This window comes from Entelurus aequoreus, linkage group LG02 (assembly GCF_033978785.1).
Source record: "Entelurus aequoreus isolate RoL-2023_Sb linkage group LG02, RoL_Eaeq_v1.1, whole genome shotgun sequence".
Classification (NCBI taxonomy): Eukaryota; Metazoa; Chordata; class Actinopteri; order Syngnathiformes; family Syngnathidae; genus Entelurus; species Entelurus aequoreus.
The window spans coordinates 89254181-89278530 of NC_084732.1; the positions used below are offsets into that span (position 1 = coordinate 89254181).

Here is a 24350-nt window from a genome sequence, read left to right on the forward strand (position 1 = left end):
CTATATATATATATATATATATATACAAACCCCGTTTCCATATTAATTGGGAAATTGTATATACATATATATATATATATATATATATATATATATATATATATATATATATATATATATATATATATATATATATATATATATATATATATATATATATATATATATATAAAAGAATACTTGACTTTTAGTGAATTCTAGCTATATATATATATATATATATATATACAAACCCTGTTTCCATATTAATTGGGAAATTGTATATACATATATATATATATATATATATATATATATATATATATATATATATATATATATATATATATATATATATATATATATATGCATATATATACAGTATATATATAAATAAAATAAATACTTGAATTTCAGTGCTCATTTATTTACACATATACATACACATTACACTCCTCTACTCATTGTTGTATTTGAAAGTGCAATGCTTTGCAGCAGCAGCACAGCCTTTGAAGGAGCATAGGTATGGGTAGGGGCAGCACGGTGGCAGAGGGGTTAGTGCGTCTGCCTCACAATACGAAGGTCCTGAGTAGTCGTGAGTTCAATCCCGGCCTCGGGATCTTTCTGTGTGGAGTTTGCATGTTCTCCCCGTGACTGTGTGGTTCCCTCCGGGTACTCCGGCTTCCTCCCACCTCCAAAGACATGCACCTGGGGATAGGTTGATTGGCAACACTAAATTGGCCCTAGTGTGTGAATGTTGTCTGTCTATCTGTGTTGGCCCTGCGATGAGGTGGCGACTTGTCCAGGGTGTACCCCGCCTTCCGCCCGATTGTAGCTGAGATAGGCTCCAGCACCCCCGCGACCCCGAAGGGAATAAGCGGTAGAAAATGGATGGATGGATGGATGGATGGATGGAAGGTATGGGCAGCATCTGTGAAATTTAATTTGCAGGAAGGAGTGAGTTTAAGGTTGAATTGTCCATCCTCGTTCTATTCTCTGTCACTCGTCGTCGCCATGACTGTCTCTTCTTCGTTCTTCTGCTTTGTCTCCTTCTTGTAGTGTGCTCAGTTGTGCACTCTCCAAAATGTGTAGATGTTAGGGCGTGACTGGGCCAGCACGCTGTTTATATGGAGAAAAAGCGAACGTGACGACAGGCTGTCCTCACTCAGTTCTGCATGGACCTGGAGGGGGCGTGCCTTGCTGGAAATCGGAAGAAATTCGGGAGAATGGTTGTCCCGGGAGATTTTCGGGAGAGGCACTGAAATTCAGTAGTCTCCCGGAAAATTCGGGAGGGTTGGTAAGTATGATTCTGAGCCATATTTAGACAAATGTATGCATAGAGAGAAAGCAATGCCCAAAACCTTAGTTTTTAGTTGTTTACTCTGTCAGCCAAAATCCTAACTGCTCTCTTCATTGAAGACGTGGAACACAAATTTAGGAACACACCCCTAAGCGTGAGTTAGAGTTCATGAAAGGTTTTACTGCACATAACTATTACCAACTGTTCCCATACAACACACAAATCATTGTTTTTATTTGTCAAGATATAGATAGATGCTGTTTTTTTACTGTAGGTAGAGAACATTTATATCATTATAGGGGTGGGCCAAAGAAAGGGCAAACTAAAACAAATACATGCAGTGGGTGTTGGGACCCCTAGGGTAGGTTGGGGTGTCCCATGCTAAATGACAGATAGTTAATGGTACACTGTAAAAAAAATTCTGTAAAAAAACGGTCATCTACTGGCAGCTACGGCTGCCAAACAAAAACCATAAAATTAAAGTAAAACATGGTAAACCAAATAATGATCAAAAACATATTTACAGAATTTTCATGAAACGTTTTGCGGAAAAATATCGTAATTTTACAGATTTTTACTAAATTATTAAAATCAACCACCTTTAATAAAGTGACAATGCAAACAGTTCTGCAGAAAAATACTTTATTTCTACAGAGTTTTTCCAAATTATTACGATCAAACACCTTTAACGAAGTGACAATGCTGGCAGTTCCACAGAAAAATACCATTATTTTACAGATTTTTTTTGAATTGTTAGATCAATCACCTTAATTAAAGTGACGATGCAAACAGTTCTGCAGAAAAGTACCTTTATTCTACAGCATGGGGTGTCAAACTCTGGCCCGCGGGCCACCGTGTAATTTCACTTGGCCCTTGAGGCGATATCAAATTAACACTAAGCTGGCCCGCCGATCCTTCCGGGAGTCTTCCAAACGCCAGCCAGCCAGCAGCAGCCAGCCAGCAGCCAGGCAGCCAGCCAGCCCAACGAGTGCTGGCCCAGTCACATAACATGTGCGGCTTCTGCACGCACACACATTAGAATGCAACGCAATACTTCATCAACAGTGATACAGGTTACACTGAGGGTAGCCGAATAAAAAACTTAACACTGTTAGAAATATACGCCACACTGTGAATCCACACCAAACCAGAACCCTTTGCAGCAGTAACTCTTCCGGGACGCTACAAGATGTGTGTAGTGTGTGTGTGTGTGTGTGTGTGTGTGTGGTGTGGGGGGGGGGGGGGGGGGGGGGGGGGGGGGGGGTTGTGGTGTAGCGGGGGTGTATTTTGTAGCGTCCCGGAAGAGTTATTGCTGCAAAGGATTCTGGGTATATTTCTAACAGTGTTAAAGTTTTTTATACTGGCACCCTCAGTGTAACCTGTATCGCTGTGATGAAGTATGCGCTGCATTCGCACGTGTGTGCGTACAGAAGCCGCACATATCTTGTGAGTGGGTCTGAACGATGTTAGAATGGATGAAAAGCGGACGTGACGATAGTTCGTAGTAGTGATGGGGTTGATGAGGCCTCATGAAGCGTTTCGACACATTGCAAAACTGTATTGATACTGTGTCGATACTGTGTCACTAAATACTGACATTTGCTGGACATTAAAAATCCCTACAGCAACCTATGGACCGACTCAACTGACACTGATTTTATGACCTAGTATATACAATAATATAAACCAAGTCATTGATTTCATTTAGGATTATTTCATATCTTCATTTAAATAAAGATTTACAGCGTAATGGGCCCTTATTGGGTCCATTTGTACTAGGGCTGTGAATCTTGGGTGTCCCACGATTCGATTCAAAATCGATTCTAGGGGTCACGATTCGATTCAAAATCGATTTTTTTTCAATTCAACACGATTCTCGATTAAAAAATGATTTTATTTTTTTAAATGAAAACAATACACAACAATACATAATAATGCAATACAATTTAATTTTGGAGTTCTGAACTTGTAATTTCTTGCAGTGTTTATTAAGTGGTTAATATGTCACATTTGTCCCAATTAACTTTATACCCTGATAAACAGCCATATTCAGTGATGACTGAGATAGGCTCCAGCGCCCCCCCGCGACCCCGAAGGAATAAGCGGTAGAAAATGGATGGATGGATGGGACATTATTGATATAAAGAAGAGAGGAGTTAACATGTGACAGGTAAAAAAATTATATCGTCACAATACATCGATAGCTTATTATACTGAGAGCCAATTTTTATACCATGAATATTATTTTCACTTCTTATTTTTGCAGCTAAGGGTTCAATAACCAAATTAAATAATAATCAGATGCATGACATCCCTGTTTTACTCCTCTTTTAACAAAAAAGGTTCTGAAATATGATTATTGGTTTTGACTGATGCCATGGGCCTTGTATAAAGCATCTTAATCCATTGTATAAAATTATCTCCAAATCCAAATTTACGTAATGTGCAAACATAAATGACCAGTTTATGCGGTCGAATGCCTTCTCCGCATCAACAGTACATACTGCTGTGGGATAAGGGAGACTTCTAGTATAGTAAATAACATTAAACAATTTTCTTGTATTGTCTGAAGATTGTCGACCTTCATGAAGCCAGTTTGGTCAGTATGAATTAATTTTCCTACTAACATTTGATAATCGTGTGGCTAAGAGTTTTTCCCGATTCAAAAGATTCTCTATTCATTCAATACATAGGATTTCAGCAGGATCTACCCCAGTCTGCTAACATGCAAGCAGAGTAGTAGATTTTTGTAAAAAGCTTTTATAATTGTAAAAGGACAATGTTTTATCAACTGATTGCAATAAGTACATTTGTTTTAACTATTAAATGAACCAAAAATATGACTTATTTTATCTTTGTGAAAATATTGGACACAGTGTGTTGTCAAGTTATGAGATGCGATGCAAGTGTAAGCCACTCTGACACTATTGTTTTTTTTATTTTTATTTAACAAATGTCTAATGATAATGTCAATGAGGATTTTTAATCACTGCTATGTTGAAATTGTAACTAATATTGATACTGTTGTTGATAATATTCATTTTTGTTTCACTACTTTTGGTTTGTTCTGTGTCGTGTTTGTGTCTCCTCTCAATTGCTCTGTTTATTGCAGTTCTGAGTGTTGCTGGGTCGGGTTTGGTTTTGGAATTGGATTGCATTGTTATGGTATTGCTGTGTATTGTTTTTTTGGATTGATTAATTAAAAAAATAAATAAATTTAAAAAATAATACAAAAAATAAATAAAAAAATCGATTTTAAAAAAATGAGAATCGATTCTGAATCGCACGTGAGAATCGCGATTCGAATTCGAATCGATTTTTTCACACACCCCTAATTTGTACACTCCAAAGACTATAAAAATGGGAGCCATTTCCTCCCTGCTTGGCACTCAGCATCAAGGGTTGGAATTGGGGGGTTAAATCCCCAAAATGATTCCTGAGCACGGCCACCGCTGCTGCTCACTGCTCCCCTCACCTCCCAGGGGGTGGAACAAGGAGATGGGTCAAATGCAGAGAGTAATTTCACCACACCTACTGTGTGTGTGACTATCAGTGGTACTTATTATACATGTGGGCCCATAGATAGAAATGATGTTAAATGTAGCAAGCTACTTTTGCCGTGTAGCTTGTAGCGTAACTTGCTACAATTCATTGGGGATAGCTTCCCCTGTAGCTTAACTACATTTAATCACTGACTGTTACTATCCTGTAAATGCCATTGAATTGAAGTATACGGCACAATGAAAGAGTTTGAACAAAAATATATTGAAATGACATGAAAAACACTCCAGGCAAGTAAACTGAATCATTTGCATTATCCATCCGACTTGTGTTAAGCAATAATGTGCAATTTTACATATTGTACATCTCGTCCTTTTAACCTCAGCAATATTGCTCAATACCTCAATTTTATCATGCAGTTTAACTTTTGTCATTTCAGACAAACATATTGATTATAAACGAACCTAAAAGCTGCAGTGTCTGAATAGCAAGCCAATAATACAAAGAAGGTAGAGTTCAAACTCGACAGGGTTAACGCGAGCTGTTTGCTTTCCCCTAATGGTCATTACTAAAAACTGCACTCAGGAGCAAAGAAAAAATGCTTTTTAAGATTTAAAAATTTTTTAGCTATAAGATGTCCTTTTAAAAAACACTCACGGCAAAAAATTTAAGTTTGCCTAAACTGAAAAAAAAATTAAAAAAAAACTTTACGCAAGTCAACCTTTCAAAACCACTTCAGTCCGAACAGAAACAGATCTGACATCAATTTGATACAATTTTTTTATAAAAAAAAACCCCAAGACATACATACATTGCAGTTAAGATTCAAGAGTATTCGCTTAGTTATGATGGGCATGAGAAGATCGATTTTCATGCATTATTCTCAAGTGTCAGATCTGAACGAAAAACTCAATACTTAGGCCTTGTACGAAAAAAATGTAGCGTCACTGTTTTCATCAATAAAAAGACACACACACACACACACACACACACACACACACACAAAACGGCGACTAAACTATAACACAAAAAAATAAATGGCCCAATATATATCCAGATCTAAGGATTACAATTCCAAATCGCAGAAAGTATTTTCCTCGCACCTTAAAATGTCACATTGATTGCAAATTGAATAACCTTTATGGTTGTGTAATTTCATAATAGAGACAGACATCCATGAGAATTAAACATTTTAATGACGTTAATCATCAGTCCATGTGATTTAGGAGCGAGCGCAAGTGTTATGACAAACAAATAGCCTCTTACAATGTCGCCAGTGATGTTCTGTGGAAAGTCAATAATTTGTATAATATATATACACACACACACATATATATATATATACATACATATACACACACTATATACATACACACATGTGTGTATATATACATACACATTTATGTGTGTATATATACATATATACACACACAAAAAAATGTGTGTGTATTTATACACACACACAATATATATATATATACACACAAACACAAACTATATATATACACACACACTATATATATAAACACACATATATATATATACATATATATGTATATATATACACATGTGTATATATACGCATGTATATATATATATATATACATACATACATACATGTGTATATACACGCATGAATATATACATGTACATATTTCTGTGTATATACACACACACACACACACACACACACACACACACACACACACACACACACACACACACACACACACACACACACACACACACACACACACACACACACACACACACACACACACACACACACACACACACACACACACACACACACAGTTCATTAAACCAGTTTGTTAATTTAGTTTTTGCTATACTGATCACAAGACTTACTGTATATAGTGCAGTACATACACCCTTGGAGTTGGAAACACTTTGATGATATGATGGCAATAGAAAAAGCAGACATTATCGAATTAAAAATACTATTTCAATACGCTCAAACATCACTTGATTAGATTAACATGTAAAATGGCTTCAAAAAACTGGTAGTTGTCTTTTTAAACAGTGGCAATGGTTAATGGAATAGGCCTATTAGGCCTATCTCAAGACCACAGAGCCATAACTAGGTTTTCTTTGATTGATTTTGAATTCATTATTATACAAATTCGATAAATGCAGCATTATAACCGCATGAGAGCACTCCCCAGCTTTCTTAAGAGACAACTTGGAACAACTCTTTTAGTAGAAAGTCCTACTAAAGAAAAAAACGACAACACTTTTTTATGAAACACTGACAGCATCCAAAAGCTTAAGACATGAAAAACATGACAAACCAGTACACCTAAACACAGCTGTTTAGCTTCTTAGAAGTTAATTTTATCGTAATCAACAATGGTTATTTAAACATTAAAAAACACTTTCAGAAGACTGATGGAATTTCCAGCCATGCACAGATACTGTAAAACTAAACGGCAGCCAAGCGATCAAAAAAAAAAAAAATCTTCCTTCTCTCCCTCATGGAGAAGTGAGTTTGAGAAGCGCTCATATATGTACAAAAGTAAAGCTAATAAAACACAGCAAACTAAAGTAAGCTATGCGATTGTAAACACACACAATATATATGTGTGTATATATATATATATATATATATACACACACACACACACACATATATACATAGCTTTAAGTGTTCTGTGTTAAATTAACACAGGAGCAGAAAAGTTGCAACATCCCTTCTGCTGCGTTTGATCGCTGGTTTGCCACTGTTCTTTACACTTTCTCCCAGAAATGACTCAAGAGAGTTCAACTTCGGATGAGGAAAATCGAAAAAAAAAAGTTTCTTCCGAATTCAAGTGTTGCAGGCTATGGGGGTTGAACAGGAGAGGGTTGAAAAGATCTCCTTTTTCACATAAACCTGCTGCTGTTTGGTCCTTGACCGTGTTTGAGTTGGTCTGTTGTGACAATACCTGAGGTGAGGTCTAGGGTCAGGCCTTGACGATGCCATGAGAACAGCAGCTGGTTTTTGCGATGAGAACATGTGACGGAAACAAAGGAAAGCAAAAGATGAGGATGAGAAGTGAACTCAGGATATGACCTTCTTAGCCTCCACCAGGTCTTTGCTCTCCACTTTCATATCTGGCAAATCAGCTGAAACTAAGCCCTCCTCATCCTCGCTCTGCACGCTCTCGTCGTCATCCTCCTCTTCTTCATCCTCCTCTGTGCTGTCCTGGCTTTTTCTCAGCTGCAGGTTCTCCAGGGTCTTTGACACCCACGACTCAATACGGCTGCTGAGGGTAGGCACCTCCTCCGAGATAGGCTCAGGTGTGTAGTCCTCTTCCTCCTCGTCCTCCTCGTCCGCCTCTTCCAACATCCCGGGAACCAAGGTAGAGGTAGTGGAGGTGATGGAGGAATTTAGTGGGCCCCTACAGCTGCCATCTAGCGATCCCGTCTCTGTGCTCTGCTGAGAGGCAAGCTCCAGGCGGTCATCGGTGCGGACCTCGTCCTGCTCCCCGTTACCCTGTGGGACGGCCCTCCCTAACACGGCAATGGTGCTGGGCGAGACAGCACTTGTGGAAACCTCTGGGGTCTCATTGTCTTTGAGCGGAGCGCAACATTTTTCAGGCTCAACTGGCTCCGGGGCATCTGAATTTTCCACCATACTTCTCCAGTTGGTCTCTGAAGGCAACACAAATACATTTATGTCTATGTTTCTTGTGACAAATACAACCTTACACCCAAGCAGAGCAAACATTAGGCACACTGTGTGAGACAAAAATACTAAAGTTACCTCAGAACGAGATGTGCGCCGATCGGTATTGGTCGATTTTCATGAAAAAGTTATGTCATCGGTCATGGCCCATACATTTCTTTTAATGCCGATCCTGTCTGACAGGCTATTTTTGGTCCCACGGCTGACAAGCAACTAGCAGCTAATTATGTGTCTCCACACACATCGTACTCAGTGGAACTGCTCCACTAAATGAATAATAATCACCTCCATTACGGCAAATAAACTAGAAAATGCAGTTTAAGTACCAATAACTAGTATCATTATCACTGGACGACGCGGATAAACATTTCATACACCAAGAACAAGCCAGGAACAGGAGCATTTAAGAAGTAGACTAAAAAGAGTCTTGAGAGAGGATAATATAACAACTGTTGGTGTGTCAGCATTGTCACAGTCAGTACACAACACAAAAAGAAGGCGGATTGATCCATACATTGGTGGTGTCGTACCACAAGTAACAAGAGGTAACGAGATATTTTTATTTTCTCAATGATTTTTTGTTGTTTTTGTTAATTTTTACAAACTTGGGGAACAAATCCTTGGACATGGGAAAACTTTGAGGGCAAAAAACATGATCCTAATTTATAAGAGTTGGTACTATAAATATTTTTACTTGTTTTCTATTTGTCTTAAGCTTTTTATACAAAATGTGTTTTATAAATAAAACCACACAAGATAAGCGAAATTGCCATTGATTCAATATGTGCATGTATAAGTAATTTTAAGAAAAAACATTTACTTGAGATATATATATATATATATATATATATATATATATATATATATATATATATATATATATATATATATATATATATATATATATATATATATATATATAGTTATCAGGATATAAAATTACCAATATCCAGATATATATGTTTGTCCATATCGCACAGCATTAGGTACACCTGCATTACTACTACCGTATCTTTCGGACTATAAGTCGCTCTGGTGTATAAGTCGCACCGGCCTAAATGCATAATAAAGAAGGAAAAAAACATATATAAGTCGCACTGGAGTATAAGTCGCATTTTTGGGGGAAATTCATTTGATAAAACCCAACACCAAGAATAGACATTTGAAAGGCAATTTAAAATAAATAAAGAATAGTGAACAACAGGCTGAATAAGTGTACGTTATATGACTCATAAATAACCAACTGAGAAAGTGCCTGGTATGTTAACGTAACATATTATGGTAAGAGTCATTCAAATAACTATAACATATAGAACATGCTATACGTTTACCAAACAATCTGTCACTCCTAATCGCCAAATCCGATTAAATCTTATAAGTCTAGTCTCTTACGTGAATGAGCTAAATAATATTATTTGATATTTTACGGTAATGTGTTAATAATTTCACACATAAGTCGCTCCTGAGTATAAGTCGCACCGGCCAAACTACGAAAAAAACTGCGACTTATAGTCCAAAAAATACGGTATGTATAAATGTGTTAAAGACATTCAGCATATGATATATGATGTGTGGTGATTCTTGCAGTAATTATGTTCTGCACACTTTCCTGTCAATATTTGCACTTCTACCGTTACAAAGATGGTCAAAAAAGACAATATTGACAATAAGTATTAGTTATATCTATTGTTTTAGTGCTGATTCGCACTGTGGCCAATTTCAAATAGCTTGGTTAACATACTTAGCTATATGAGAGTATTATTTTGTTAAGTATGGTACGGTAGTGCAGTTTTACATCACCGCAGACTACAATCACAGCTAATTTAAATAAAATTATTTTATCTTTAATCATCAGATCATACAGGTATACCTAATCGTGTTCCAAACAAACGGAGCATAATTTGCAATTGACTTACCATACTCCATTTCATTGACCTCTGAGATGGGCTCAGAGATGAAGGAGCAAAAGGAAACCGCAGAAGCAGCAGAGTGGTTGCGTGTATGTCCCACTTTTTTGACATGTTTCTCCTCAGCTTTCTCCTGTTCAAGAGCTGATACCATTACCTTGTAGGCCTTTCGAGCCTCTTCTGTTAGCGACACAAGATGGTCAAACAGACCCTGGTGTAGGAAGACAAGGGATACAAGAAATTAGGGCTGCGAATCTTTGGGTGTCCCACGATTCGATTCAATATCGATTCTTGGGGTCACGATTCGATTCAAAATCGATTTTTTCCGATTCAACGCAATTCTCAATTCAAAAACAATATTTTCCCGATTCAAAACTATTCTCTATTCATTCAATACATAGGATTTCAGCAGGATCTACCCCAGTCTGCTGACATGCAAGCAGAGTAGTAGATTTTTGTAAATAGCTTTTACAAATGTAAAGGACAATGTATTATCAACTGATTGCAATAATGTAAATTTGTTTTAACTATTACCGTATTTTCCGCACTATAAGGCGCACCTAAAACCCTCCAATTTTGTGAAAAGCTGACAGTGCGCTTTATAATCCGGTGCGCCTTATATATGGATCAATATTGAGCCACAACAAACCTAAACTTCATTTTCATAAAGTTTAGGTCCCGCAACTACGGTAAGCAGCCGCCAACTTAATTTTCCCCCGTAGAAGAAGTTCTTCTACGTAAGCAGCCGCCGACTTCATTTTCCCCCGTAGAAGAAGAAGTTCTTCTTATATGGTAAGCAGCCGCCCCCGTAGAAGAAGAAGCGCGCGGTGCATGCTGGGATATATGACGTTTCATTTCCATTTGTGTGTTTATGTAAAGACCCCAAAATGGCTCCTACTAAGAGACACGCTTAGGACGCAGAGTTTAAACTCAAAGCGATCAGTCACGCAGTAGAACACGGATGACAGAAGGCGAACACACGTTCACCAAGACAGAGAGACAGCGCCGGACGACATACGCCACTATCTACCAGTGGATCGTAAATGCCTGGGCTGATATATCAGTCTCAACTGTGGTCCGAGCTTTCAGGAAGGCAGGAATTGTCACTGAACTGCTAGACAACAGCAGCGACACTGACCCGATTAATGATGACTTTGACGAGACGGAGCCGGGCATTTTGGATGCCGTATTCGCCCAACTGTTTAATTCGGACACTGAAGAAGAAGAATTCGAGCGATTCGTGGATGAGGAATAACTTCATAAAGTGAGCTTTACATGTTTATTTTGTGTGTTGTGTTGTGTGACATTAACGTTTGAGCAACGTTGAGTTATTGATATTGTTATTGCTCTGCACTATTTCGAGTGTTACTATATTGTGATTTACCGTAACACAAGTAAATCAGCTGTTTATTCATTTTGGGAGTGAACAGAGTTGTCAGAACACTGGTTTGCAATCTATTAATAAAGTTTGACTGACCTGACTGTTTTGTTGACATTCCCTTTAGCGCAGCTCCATCTAATGGATGCATAGGTGCGCCTTATAATCCGGTGCACCTTATATATGAACAAAGTTTTGAAATATGCCATTCATTGAAGGTGCTCCTTATAGTGCGGAAAATACGGTAAATGAACCAAAAATATGACTTATTTTATCTTTGTGAAAATATTGGACACAGTGTGTTGTCAAGCTTATGAGATGCGATGCAAGTGTAAGCCACTGCTATTGTTCTTTTTTTTTTTTTTTTATAAATGTCTAATGATAATGTCAATGAGGGATTTTTAATCACTGCTATGTTGAAATTGTAACTAATATTGATACTGTTGTTGCTAATATTCATTTTTGTTTCACTACTTTTGGTTTGTTCTGTGTCGTATTTGTGTCTCCTCTCAATTGCTCTGTTTATTGCAGTTCTGAGTGTTGCTGGGTCGGGTTTGGTTTTGGAATTGGATTGCATTGTTATGGTATTGCTGTGTATTGTTTTGTTGGATTGATTAATTTAAAAAAATATATATATATATATATTAAAAAAAAAAAAAGAAAAAAAAAAAAGAAAAAATAATCAATTTTAAAAAAATGAGAATCGATTCTGAATTGCACAACGTGAGAATCGCGATTCGAATTCGAATCGATTTTTCCCACACCCCTACAAGGAATGGGAACCATGCATTTCATTTCTATGACAACTAGTCCAAAATGTACGCTACTTGAGTCGAGGCTTGGAAAGAATCAAAAGTGGAAATATTGCCTTACCTCAGCTCCGGAATAGTCGAAGATGCCAACAACGGTAACAGAAACCAGTTTGTTGACACAGCGCCCCAGCGCTTTTCTGCCTAGGGCAAACACGAATGGAATCCCCTGATCTCTGGCCATAGCAATAACATTGTACAGAGCTTCATCCAAGCCACCTGCAACACAGCCCACCATTCAAATGTTCGTAAGAGGAAATGCTCTATGTGCTCGCTCGTGTTTAGCAAGTTTGTATAAGTTTATCCAAGAACAGTTTTGTCAAAATCCTTACCTTTGGCTTGGACCTTTTCACAGTTGGGAGAGATAATGACGCACTTTATCTTAGACAACTTCATGTGCTTAGTGACCTCTCTGAGACCCATGACGAGACGGCGCTCCGACTTTGCATCATTGGGGTCATTCTGGTACACACACTCCTGAAAGCGGACCAGTTCCTGTAGCAGCACTGTTGCACTCTCATCTATCTCCTTGCTCAACACTTGGCTACAGTACCTGCAGGGGGCGACAACAAAACCAAAAACAATACTTACAATATGTGCCCCGGTAACTTGAAATAGCAGTAATTTTCATTGCTTCTATGTCATTTGAGATGATTGGCTGTATGGCATTAAGGCATTGATTCTCAACTGTGGGTCATGTTTTAAGTGGGTCCCCCATCAGTGAATGTGCCTTGCATTCTTGTCTGTGCTATTCAGTTTATTCACCGTCATTGAGGTGCGCATAATGTTTGAGCAAGTGGGGCAGGACATCAAGTGGGGACTTAACGTGGCTCAGAATACGGCGGTGTCCCGTGAGCAGAATAGGGACACAGATACACATTTCTGCAGGACAAGAGTTTGTCATAAAGAGAGAAGTAACCTCTCATGGCTACTGCTCTCATTGTTTTGCATGGTGGAATTCTGCCTACAATGAAGACTCCCACTACGAAACAGTAGACTGGGGGGCGTTTTCTTCCCAATTTGGGAGATGGTCCAGTTGCAGTTCACTTCTCAGATATACCATTTATTTGAAGACAATTTCTGTCCAAATGTTTTTTATTTATACTTATTGTTCCTGATGTTCAATAAACTTGTTTTGTGCTGGGACACAGTGTTAACTTGCACTACCTCATATACAAACTGCACTGGTCAATAAATATTACATATTTTGGAAATTAGTCGTTACGATCAGGGTTTTATGCTACCAATCATCCATTAAAGAGATTGGTCAATAACGATCACATGTATTAACTGTAAATTTCTAAATGTATAAGCCACTGACAGTTTACCAGTAACATAATACTTAAACTAGTTCCTCATTTCTGTCACTACATACAGTACTTTACAAAATAAAGTCAACAGGACACAGTAACTAAACAAAAACAACTATCTACTCATCTAAATCATTTGGTTTTTGCCCTCAAAAGTTGTGTGTCCAGGGACTGATGTCTTGAATTTTTAAACTAAAAAAAAAAAAAACATTTTTGAGAAAATTAAAATACTGGTCTCAATCACGAGTATCGTGACTTGTATTGATACTACCCTTTATGTCAACGCCACCAATTTATGTATAGATCCACCCTCATCATGCATGTCATGTACTAGCTCTGACAATGCGGACACACCAGAAGTTGTTAAATTATCCTCTCTAGACTTTTATTAGGCTACTTGTTAATTTTCTGTAAACAGCTGTTTAATTTCTGCTGTAACAGGCTTTCATCTACACTTCCTAAACTTTAGTAAGCATTTAAGCTAGCTTAGCATGATTGCCACCGGCTTGCTCTTGGTGTCTTACATGTTCAGCCCTGTCCTCCCATGATGACACTTTATAAAAAAATTAAAGAGGGGGTTGGGGGGGGGTGTTTGGAAAAAAGGGGATTGGAATTAAAAGGCATTAATCGGCAATGCCAATCATTTTTTCATGACAATCAGCCGATACTGATCATTGGCTGATCAATCGGCAATTCTCAAAAAATTTGAGTTGAACATTTTATATAAAGCGGTGTTGGAGCATCTCACAAACAAGTTAAAGCCACTGCTTTAAGGGTTTTGAATCATGTAAAATACATCAAAACTTAACTAAAGTATAGCGTAATGGAGATAACTATGTCAATTTAGTGCAAAGTAATTAGATTAAATTGAATAAAATGTTATTCATGCGTATGCTGTCATTCTTTACTCGTGTCTGATTAGATTTTAAAATGAAAACTTGGCTTTCATTATCTCTAAAAACAACAGCAGAATGCATGCATACAAGCTATAATGGAAAAGCAAGTAATATAATATGCAATAATGTAAATGTAGTGTGGCCAGAGCACAGCATGAGGAGCTCAGTAACAAGCACTGTTTGGAGGCTTTAAAATGCAAAATGTGTTAGAGAAGGGTGGGGAAACACAATAGGCCTATAGTAGAAGACACAAAGACACATTTATGGCTACTTGCATACATTTTTGCTGAAAAGGCAGAATGTGTCAGACATCTGTGCCACACTCTACAATTCAGCATTGTACAAAGTTTCGCCCCTACAAAAATACCCGCTAACTTTCAGATGTTTCTCCCGACAAAGGCTATTTATGGGTGGAACACATTTTTGCTAAAACCACATCAAAATTTCTGATGAGTCACTTACTCTCGGAAACGTCGACTGTGTATTATTGTAATTGTGTTGGAAGCCATGGGACTACCGATGCCAGAGCTTGAAGGAGAACCCTGGGACACAGGGGTGATGCTGTATGGAGAATTCTGACTGGCGGGGGACAGCGATGTGTCACTGGGAACACTGAGACCGTTTTCTGAAGCACAAAGAGAACTAATAATGAAAACACCATACCTATTAGCACCTATTATTTAAATGGTCATAGTTCACCTTCTTGAGATGCAGGTTCCTGCGATAGATCTTCAGTAAAATGTAAACAATCGTTCTCGTGCTCTTCTTGGCCGGATGACTCTTGATCTGTGTGTGTTTTGCCTTTTTTGCCTTCTCGCTCCTTTAAAATAATCTACAAGAACAAAGACAAACTTACAATACAAATAAAAGTTTACCACCAAATGTTTAATGTTAACAAAAACACAATTATTCAAACCATTGTTTTAATTTTAGGCAACATAAATAACACTATATGGACAAGTAGATCAGCAGGTCCCGCTCCAAAGAAGTTTGTTTTTGTTTTGGCCGATAAATTCCCCCAGACAAAATTCAAAAGATTGTAGAAAGTCTTCCAGGAAGAATAGACGCTATAAACTCTCCAGAATATATTCAATCATTTTCTGATGATTTAGCCAAATTATAGTTAAGAGCTAATAAAACCCCAAATTCAGTATTTCATTAAAATTACAAAAAGTGTCAAATGTTAAAAAACAGTTATGCTGGAATCCAAAAAATCAACTGAAAAAGGCGCCTTTAATTGGTCTGGGTCTCAAATTAACTCAAACTTTGCACATATTTCAATTTAAGATTAGGCTGTAGTGTATTTCTTTCACCGCTCCTGTATCATTTGCATCTATAACAAACCTTCTTTAGGGCAGTCGGTCGCTTGACTTTAGGGATCTCCCGCTCCTTTGCTCGTTTTATACGAGGAGCACTAGAATCCATAGTGTTAGAGGAGGCCAAGTGTGGTTGTTGATGACCCTTCAACATGGCTGCAAAGTTAGTAGAACCAGATCTGTGGAATGAAGCAGTTGTTCCAACTAGGGAGAAATATAACAAAGTGACAACACAAGCATGAGTCCAGCAGAGTTGGTTGGTAAATGTAAGCTGTAATGATTTGGACAAAGGCTGCACAATTATGGCCAAAAAAATGGGTCACAATTAATAATCATGAATATTCATTATGTTAGGTAAGACAGTGTTTTCCACAGGTCGGGAATGTGCTTGTGGTGATGGGGTCCCGTAGGTTGTGGGTTGGGGGCAAAGGGGAGTGCACGTAAACCTGACGTCATCATGTAATTTGTAAGGATAAAAGAAGTCTAACGAATGGGCTAAATACAGTTGTGCTCATAAGTTTACATACCCTGGGAGAATTTATGATTTCTTGGCCATTCTTCAGAGAATATGAATGATAACACAAAAACCTTTCTTCCACTCATGCTTAATGGTTGTGTGAAGCTATTTATTGGCAAACAACTGTGTTTATTATTTTCAAATCAAAATGACAAAAGAAAGTACCCAAATGACCCTGATCAAAAGTTTACATACCCTAGTGACTTTGATCTGATAACATGCACAAAAGTTGACACAAACAGGTTTGAATGGCTAATCAAGGTTCCAATCCTCACCTGTGACATGTTTGTTTGTAATTAATGTGGGTGTATAAAAGGTCAGTAAGTTTCTGGGCTTCTGACAGACCATTGCATCTTTCATCAAGTGCTGCACATGTTTCTGGATACTGAGTCATGGGGAAGGCAAAATAATTGTCAAAGGATCTGCGAGAAAAGGTAATTGAACTGCATAAAACAGGAAAGGGGTATAAAAAGATATCCAAGGAATTGAGAATGCCAATCAGCAGTGTTCAAATGCTGATTAAGTGAAAAATGAGGGATTCAGGTAGACCAGCAAAGATTTCAGCCACAACAGCCAGGAAAATTGTTCGCGATGCAAAGAAAAATCCACAAATAACTTCAGCTGAAATAGACTTAGACTTCGACAAACTTTAATGATCCACAAGGGAAATTGTTCAACACAGTAGCTCAGTTACAATGATGGAAAGTGTAAGGATGGAAAGGAAAATGCAGGTATAAATAGGCTAATATAGCGATAAAAAATCTAACATATATACGAATATATACATATGTGTACAGAATAATATATCTACAGATATATTATATTATGTCTATAACATATATACAATATATACCAATGACCATGTACAATATTACAGTATATACAGTATATGTGACAGCAGCAGCATAAAATAGAGAGTAGATCCAGCAGGAAATAGAAAATAGACATTATAAACAAAGAGAAGTAGCTAACATGTCAGGTGTCAGGTAATAGGCAGATGTCATCTATTGCTGTATGGCGAGTGATTATACAGCTGGATGGAGTGTGGAATGAAGGAGTTCTTGAATCGCACAGTGCGGGAAGGAAGTTGAAGGAGCCTGTTGGAGTATGAGCTCCGCTGTCCCTTAATAGTCAGGTGGAGTGGGTGGGCAGGATTGTCCATGATGGCGAGCAGTTTGTCCAGTGTCCTCCTATCCCTCACTGACAAACTCCTCCAACTGCGTGCCAATAGTTTGGCCGGCTTTCCGGATCAGTTTATCAATCCGGTTTGAGTCCATTTTGCTGGTGCTGCTCCCCCAACAAACCACTGCAAAGTACAGGGCACTGGCCACAACAGACTGATAAAATATCTCCAACAGCTTGCTGCACACATTAAAGGACCTAAGCTTCCTCAGGAAAAAGAGTCTGCTCATGCCCTTCTTGTAAACAGCTTTGCAGTTGTCCTTTCAGTCCAGTCTGCTGTTCAAGTGGACTCCCAGGTACTTATACTGCTCCACTACTGCAACCTCCAGGCCCTGGATCTTGATGGGCTCCACCGGGGTCACTCTCTTCCTGAAGTCGATGACCAGCTCCTTGGTCTTGTCCACATTAAGGACCAGATGGTTCGCCTGAGACCACTCCACAAAGTCAGCGATCAGTGTCCTGTACTCCAATTCCCGTCCCTCTCTGATACACCCGACCACAGCAGAGTCGTCAGAGTATTTCTGCAGGTGGCAGGACCTGAAACTATACTGGAAGTCTGAGGTGTACAGGGTGAACAGGAAAGGAGACAGGACGGTCCCCTGTGGAGCACCTACACCACTGACCACAGTATCCGACAGGGAGCTCCCCAGTCGCACAAACTGGGGCCTGTCAGACAAGTAATCAGTGATCCAGGAGACAATGGATGAACTGACACCCATCCTGAGCAACTTGTCACTCATCAGAATTGGCTGAATGGTGTTAAAGGCACTGGAGAAATCAAAAAACATGATCCTCACAGGACTCTCTGAAAAATTGTGGTGTGGCTGTTTCAAGATGCACAATAAGGAGGCACTTGAAGAAAAATGGGCTGTGTGGTCGCGTGGCCAAAAAGTTTAATTTTGGTCTCATCACTCCAAATTACTTTGTTCCAGAAGTTTTGAGGCTTGTCTCTGTGCTGTTTGGCGTAATGTAAGCGGGATACTTTGTGACATTTGCGCAGAAATGGCTTTCTTCTGGTGACTCGACCATGCAGCCCATTTTTCTTTTCTTTCTTTTGGCTGTTGTGGCGGAAATATTTGCTGGTCTACCTGAATCCCTCATTTTCCACTTCTTGATCAGCATTTGAACACTGGTGATTGGCATTCTTAATTCCTTGGATATGTTTTTTTCTAATAAATGCACATAACATTGAAATTGCACTTTTACCACAAGATCACTATACAGTATATTACTCACATATTTTTTGAAAGAAATAAAAACTGTGCAGCCAAAAAATAAGTACAAGATAATAAATAACCAAACTAAACAAAACTCTGATAAAGTATGATAAATTGAGTCAACATATTTAACACACATTTAAAAATGTTTTAATTGGAGAATGTGTGTTTGATTTTTACACAAACAAGTGCTTAGCATTAACATACAAACTGCAGATGCTAACATGTCCTCATATGTGTTTGAATAAAGTTTTTGTTATGCAAGTCAAACATTTAAGATGGGGTTAGCTGCCAGAATAGGTTAGCTGCCAGGATATACTTTTTTTTTAACCTTGTTTGTGGTTTGTTGCTCTTAAATATGCAGAATGCTCTGTTTTACAGTGCAAACATTTCAACCGAATTGATCGCAAAATCTCACCCTCGTCTTCTTTGAGCCATTTGCTCTTTCCACTTTGTTGTTTTTCTTTTGAGCCATATCTCTATCGACATTCAGTTCTTTTTATGTTTTTTTGGGGTACATTAAAAAAAAGTCGCTTTCCGCGGGAGTCCTTACCCGTTTTTCTTTATTAACATAACAGCAGTACGGTCTCAAACCCTGAATTTCCACTGAATGCGAACTATGGGCCTGCTGCAATGCAAGCGCCCATTCACTGCTACGGCCGCGGACCGGCTTCACCTTCTGCCGTTCAGCAATACCAGTCCACACAGTGAAAAAGCCTGGACTTTTACGAGATCTCGCCCTGAAGACGGAGTATTTTATTTTGAAAGTAATGTGAAGTTCTGCAGGCGGTGGAAACGGACACATTGACTTGAATAAAAACAAAAATAGTCCGCCGGCGCGCGTATGCCAGTCTGTATTCAGTGGAAATTCGAGGCAACGCACGCTGAGGACTTTGTAGAAATTAAACGAGGAGACCGGCTGCAGCATCCCGCAAAAGGTCATTGAGGTCTGGCGTGGGCGGCAGTGCTTCACGGGGGCTTCTGCTGCCACGACTGTGAAAGTGCTTGATTTGATATGTAACACAGCATGCTTTTTAAATGGTAATATTGTTGACTATAAACCATGGAACACCTTAATTTGATTAATTGTGCAGCCCTAACTTAGACAATAAGTACCAATTTTAGCGGTGATACCTGTAAAACACAATGGCTTGGTATTGGTGAGTTGTCTGGCCTTCATCGACTGCTGCTCTTTAGCCAATGCTGCCAGCATGTCTCCTAAGTCCAGCTCGACAAGAGTTTGGCTCTTCTTGCCTGCTGTCTTGGTGAGCGCCTCCTGCCAGGTAGGATAAATGAAGGATACACCAAGGTCACCCCGCTAATCCAGTCATGGGCCAGTTGCAGTCAAGGGAGCCTAACATAATTCCATGTTATGTGTGGATCAAAGCAGCATTGCACAGTACCTTTAATTTCTGCTGTTCCATGCTGATCTCAGAGTATTCTTGAGCAGTGGCCAAGGCAGCAGCCAGGGCCTTTTTCCTATGGCTTTTGGCTCTCTTGGCAACAGATGTGGTAATTGGGATTGGTGTCTGCACAATGCTGATAGGGGAGTTCTGTGGTAGGTGTTCTATCTGTGATAAACAAATGTAATACTAAGTCACTATTGGGCAAATGTTGAGCACATAGAGCCATGTTTCATTAGTTGGTTTATTTACAGTTTTTCATTGACATAGTTCCTATCCCGCCGATGTTGTGTCTGTTTAAACACACCATCAGCCAATAAAATAATAATTCAATTATCGCACCAAAGATGACAGACTTTGGAGAAGCGGGCAAAAAGGATATTGATGAGTTTTAGGGGAGAGCTATTGAGAACTAAAAAGAAAGCCGTGATCTGCTTCTATTTTAGGTGCTTGGGTAGGGTAGGTCAAATCACTAATGCAATATACATGACAAATGAACCAAAGTAGAATGTCTCCCTAAAATATAATCAACATGAATTAATTCTGATTGCAAATGTAAACATTTGAATGTTTACATCATTTACCAAATAAACATCTCATTGAAATGTTCCAACCCTTTGTTACTGTGGCTTATACACTGCACATGAACACAAATTAAATCAGAGTTTACTACGCCAAAGTGTACAATGGGAAACAGAATCCGATTACTCCTTTTTGGTTGGTGCAAACTTAGTCTACTGGTATGCAATACACCTACCACGTTTTTATGTAGTTTAGGCTGCATTTGCGTCATGGCTGGAGTTGGTTCTACTTTGGTGCCACGCTGGGTAGCACTTAAAGTGGGTAAATCTGGGAACTCATCTTCATCCTTATGATATATAAATTACATCTCAGCACAATGAATGCAAAAAACATAAAAAGCATGTACCTTTCATAAAGTATTCATAGTCTCACCTCAAAGTAAAGAGGCTTTGGATTAAGCCCATCATTTGTGGCCACCACTGGCTGCAGTCTTTGTTCTGACTGGTTTGTCTGAACATGCTTTGGACAACCACTATGAAAATCCTAAAAAGCAGAAGGTGAAAAAACAATCAGAAAGAAAATCTGTACCGGTATTTATATAATTATAATGATCATAGGTAAAAAAAAAAACACACACACACAAAACAAACAAGTGGGCTGTACTCTACAGCACCTGTGTGAAGCTCCTCTGTTCATGATTCTTCCTGTGGTCTGCTCTGTGAAATTGGCCATTCCTGTCTCCCCAGGAATTATGGGTAGCCTGAGAAGCTACATTTGCCCATGTACCTGCTAGTGGACACAAAAAGCCACACTGGTAACTTAACATTGATCAGAGTATATAGGGTTTTTATAGTTATATTAAAAAGTTCACCCTTACAAAGATAATAATTGTACTCTTGTAATACAGCTCATTAGAATTAACTGCTTGCCAACTACAACCAACTAACATGATTACATTGCCATTGTTCAATTTATATGACTGATACTGTAAAACAAAACTGATAGGAATTAGCTTTCCTCTGACATAATTTTGGATCCGCTTTTGGATATTAGGTGAGAATCAGGTTCCAAAGACATGTAACAGTGAGAGCTTCATGTATAGAGGTGAGCCCAGCAAAGCATTCAGACATTCACAATCAAACTTACTTGTCATTACACCAGTCTCAACCCCCTAAAAATAAAGAAGAAAAGGGATAGCTTGATATAAACCTGTTTTTGCACCAGCAGTTGATAGACTTGATTAGCAATATAACATTTAACATCTACTGCACATGTAAATTAGATACAGTATAATATAATTCCACCTTTTTTCAGTTTATTATCAAACCTTTTGCCATACTGTGGATGTTGTAGAGGTCTCCATTGTTCGCTGTGTTACCCCTGCTGCCTGGTTATGTTTGGGGCTACAGTAGCCACTGTCGCTGTCTATATCCGCCTCACTGGTGCTCTGATCATAGTAGCTTTCAGACAGATTAGATGACTGCAGCTTCTTTGTTCGGTTCTTCCACAGCAGGGGACTGGCCTGCTCTGCAGTACACTGCCCGGACACCTCAATTGGGAAATCTGAGGGTGACATATGGGAAGAAAGTCAATACAAGAGTTGTATTAAAAATATATGCTTTCACAAAGACAATAATGTGCAGATATGACTGACATTGTCAGAGGGGTATAGACTTCTGGCATCAATCAAATAGGCAATAAATTCAATATTCTGATCTGTTTGCTTTTAGTTATTTAGCAGGACCATACACAATGCATAAACTTTTGTCACTAAGTCCTGTAAATACCGACAAACTGAAAAAGAGGGTTTGCATTGATTCCAAAATATTTTTGCACTTTTCCGGAACAGAGACCGACCATATCTACAGATTAGTAGCAATTGCTCTAAGACTTCAAAATAAGCTCAGCTTCCCCAGAAGGAAAAAAAAAAAGTGGTGAAATGTGTACTTTCGTGTTTACATTAAGTAACTAGATATTGCACAAAAATGAGTTCAACATTTGAATGCTACTTATTATTACAGGTCACTGACGGGACTTTCGTCTCATAGGATTGATGATTTGGAACAGTCTACATGCAAAAACAATGTTATTGTGACTGGGCTTCACCTTACAAATAGGCCGTTATGCCAGTGCAGCTGATTACAGAAGAGAACAAGGTGGTGGCCAACTCTCTTCATTCAAAGGGGGTGGGAAAATGAATGTCAGCAACATCAATACATGTATTCCATTGTCTGCCAGTAATAACACCACACCTGTCATAGTCAAAGTTACCAACTAAAGAAACAAGGTGGCATTGCTGAAGCAGAAAAAAACAAGCTGAAATGAACAAACGTCTACGTCAGGGGTGCCCATTACGTCGATCGCGAGCTACCGGTCGATCATAGCGGGTGTGTCAGTCTATCGCCAGCCAGGCATTAAAAAAACAGACCTAAAAATGAAATGAATCTTTAATCTTCACTATGACGTCACTTTCGTCACTTGATTGACATTCACGGCATCTGAGGGTCTTGTGAGATGACACTGACTGCAGCGAGATCATTATTAAGAAAAAATGACAGAAAAGAGGGTGAGAAACACTTTTTATTTCAATAGACTCTTGCGCCGTACCTGCTGTCAAAACCCTAAAGGCCGACTGCACAGTTCCTGTCTTCACAATAAAAGTGCTGCTTCAAGGATGAAGAAGCAGGAGCCTGCGCTAACAAAATAACAGTCTCAGGAAGCCAGAGCGCACACAAGCTAAGCTGGAAAAATAAGATGCCAAAAACCAACCACTTTCATGTGGTATTGGACAGAAAGGAGGACTTTATTTCTCCTCAATTTGAAAATGTGGACGTTATCAGCACTACTGTCTGATTCCAATCGATGCAAGTCATAAGGATCAGGTAATACACCAACTTATATTCTTGTCTTCATTAAAGAAAGGAATCTATATGTGTTAAACATGCTTGTATTATCATTAAACACCTTTAACTTGTTAACAAAAACGTCTCTTTTATAAATAAATCAATATAAATTATATATATGAATGAGGTAGATCCCCTCGACTTGGTCAATTGAAAAGTAGCTCGCCTGCAAAAAAACTGTGGGCACCCCTGCTCTACGTCAATGAGCATTTGAAAAATGAGATTAATTGCAATTAAATACTTTAATCGTTTGACAGCCCGAGTTCCTACTTCCGTAAACAAACGCTTGTGTATTCTAATCATGGCAGACTTCGTAACATCAAATCACCATGCTGCCATTTAATACAGTTGAAAAAATAGCATTTAAAAAAATGCTGCGATCATTTGACAGACATTTGTCTTGTTATGTCATGTCAAGGCCGCAGAGATTCCAAGTGATTAGCCTGTAGACCACACAGTCAGGAGATCAGGACATGTCTGTGTGGAGTTTGCATGTTCTCGATTTTTTTCCCCCGGGGTTTC

The 24350-nt window shown here is 38.7% G+C and overlaps 2 protein-coding genes across 4 annotated transcripts in view; one reads left to right on the forward strand and one right to left on the reverse strand.

Annotated features, from left to right (window-relative positions):
* The window catches only part of LOC133642465 (COP9 signalosome complex subunit 2-like), a 5716-nt gene extending 4645 nt beyond the window's left edge, over window positions 1-1071 (forward strand). Inside the window, exon 7 of the mRNA XM_062036658.1 lies at window positions 1039-1071. Within this exon, the coding sequence (XP_061892642.1) occupies window positions 1039-1071 (33 nt within the window). The remainder of the gene's footprint in view (window positions 1-1038) is intronic.
* A 4496-nt stretch (window positions 1072-5567) lies between these two features.
* The window catches only part of LOC133640577 (selenocysteine insertion sequence-binding protein 2-like), a 28502-nt gene continuing 9719 nt past the window's right edge, over window positions 5568-24350 (reverse strand). The window contains exons 6-19 of one of the 3 annotated variants that reach the window (XM_062034070.1): window positions 22253-22488; window positions 22072-22096; window positions 21599-21714; window positions 21358-21468; window positions 21161-21271; window positions 20404-20571; window positions 20135-20276; window positions 16113-16288; window positions 15468-15600; window positions 15231-15393; window positions 12895-13115; window positions 12627-12781; window positions 10385-10586; window positions 5569-8434 (exon numbers count right to left, since the gene is read on the reverse strand). In XM_062034070.1, coding sequence (XP_061890054.1) covers window positions 7842-8434; window positions 10385-10586; window positions 12627-12781; window positions 12895-13115; window positions 15231-15393; window positions 15468-15600; window positions 16113-16288; window positions 20135-20276; window positions 20404-20571; window positions 21161-21271; window positions 21358-21468; window positions 21599-21714; window positions 22072-22096; window positions 22253-22488 — 2552 coding nt within the window. In that variant the 3' untranslated portion in view covers window positions 5569-7841. Of the gene's footprint in view, window positions 8435-10384; window positions 10587-12626; window positions 12782-12894; window positions 13116-15230; window positions 15394-15467; window positions 15601-16112; window positions 16289-20134; window positions 20277-20403; window positions 20572-21160; window positions 21272-21357; window positions 21469-21598; window positions 21715-22071; window positions 22097-22252; window positions 22489-24350 lie in introns of all 3 variants that reach the window. The other 2 variants (XM_062034079.1, XM_062034088.1) reach the window with 2 other exon arrangements.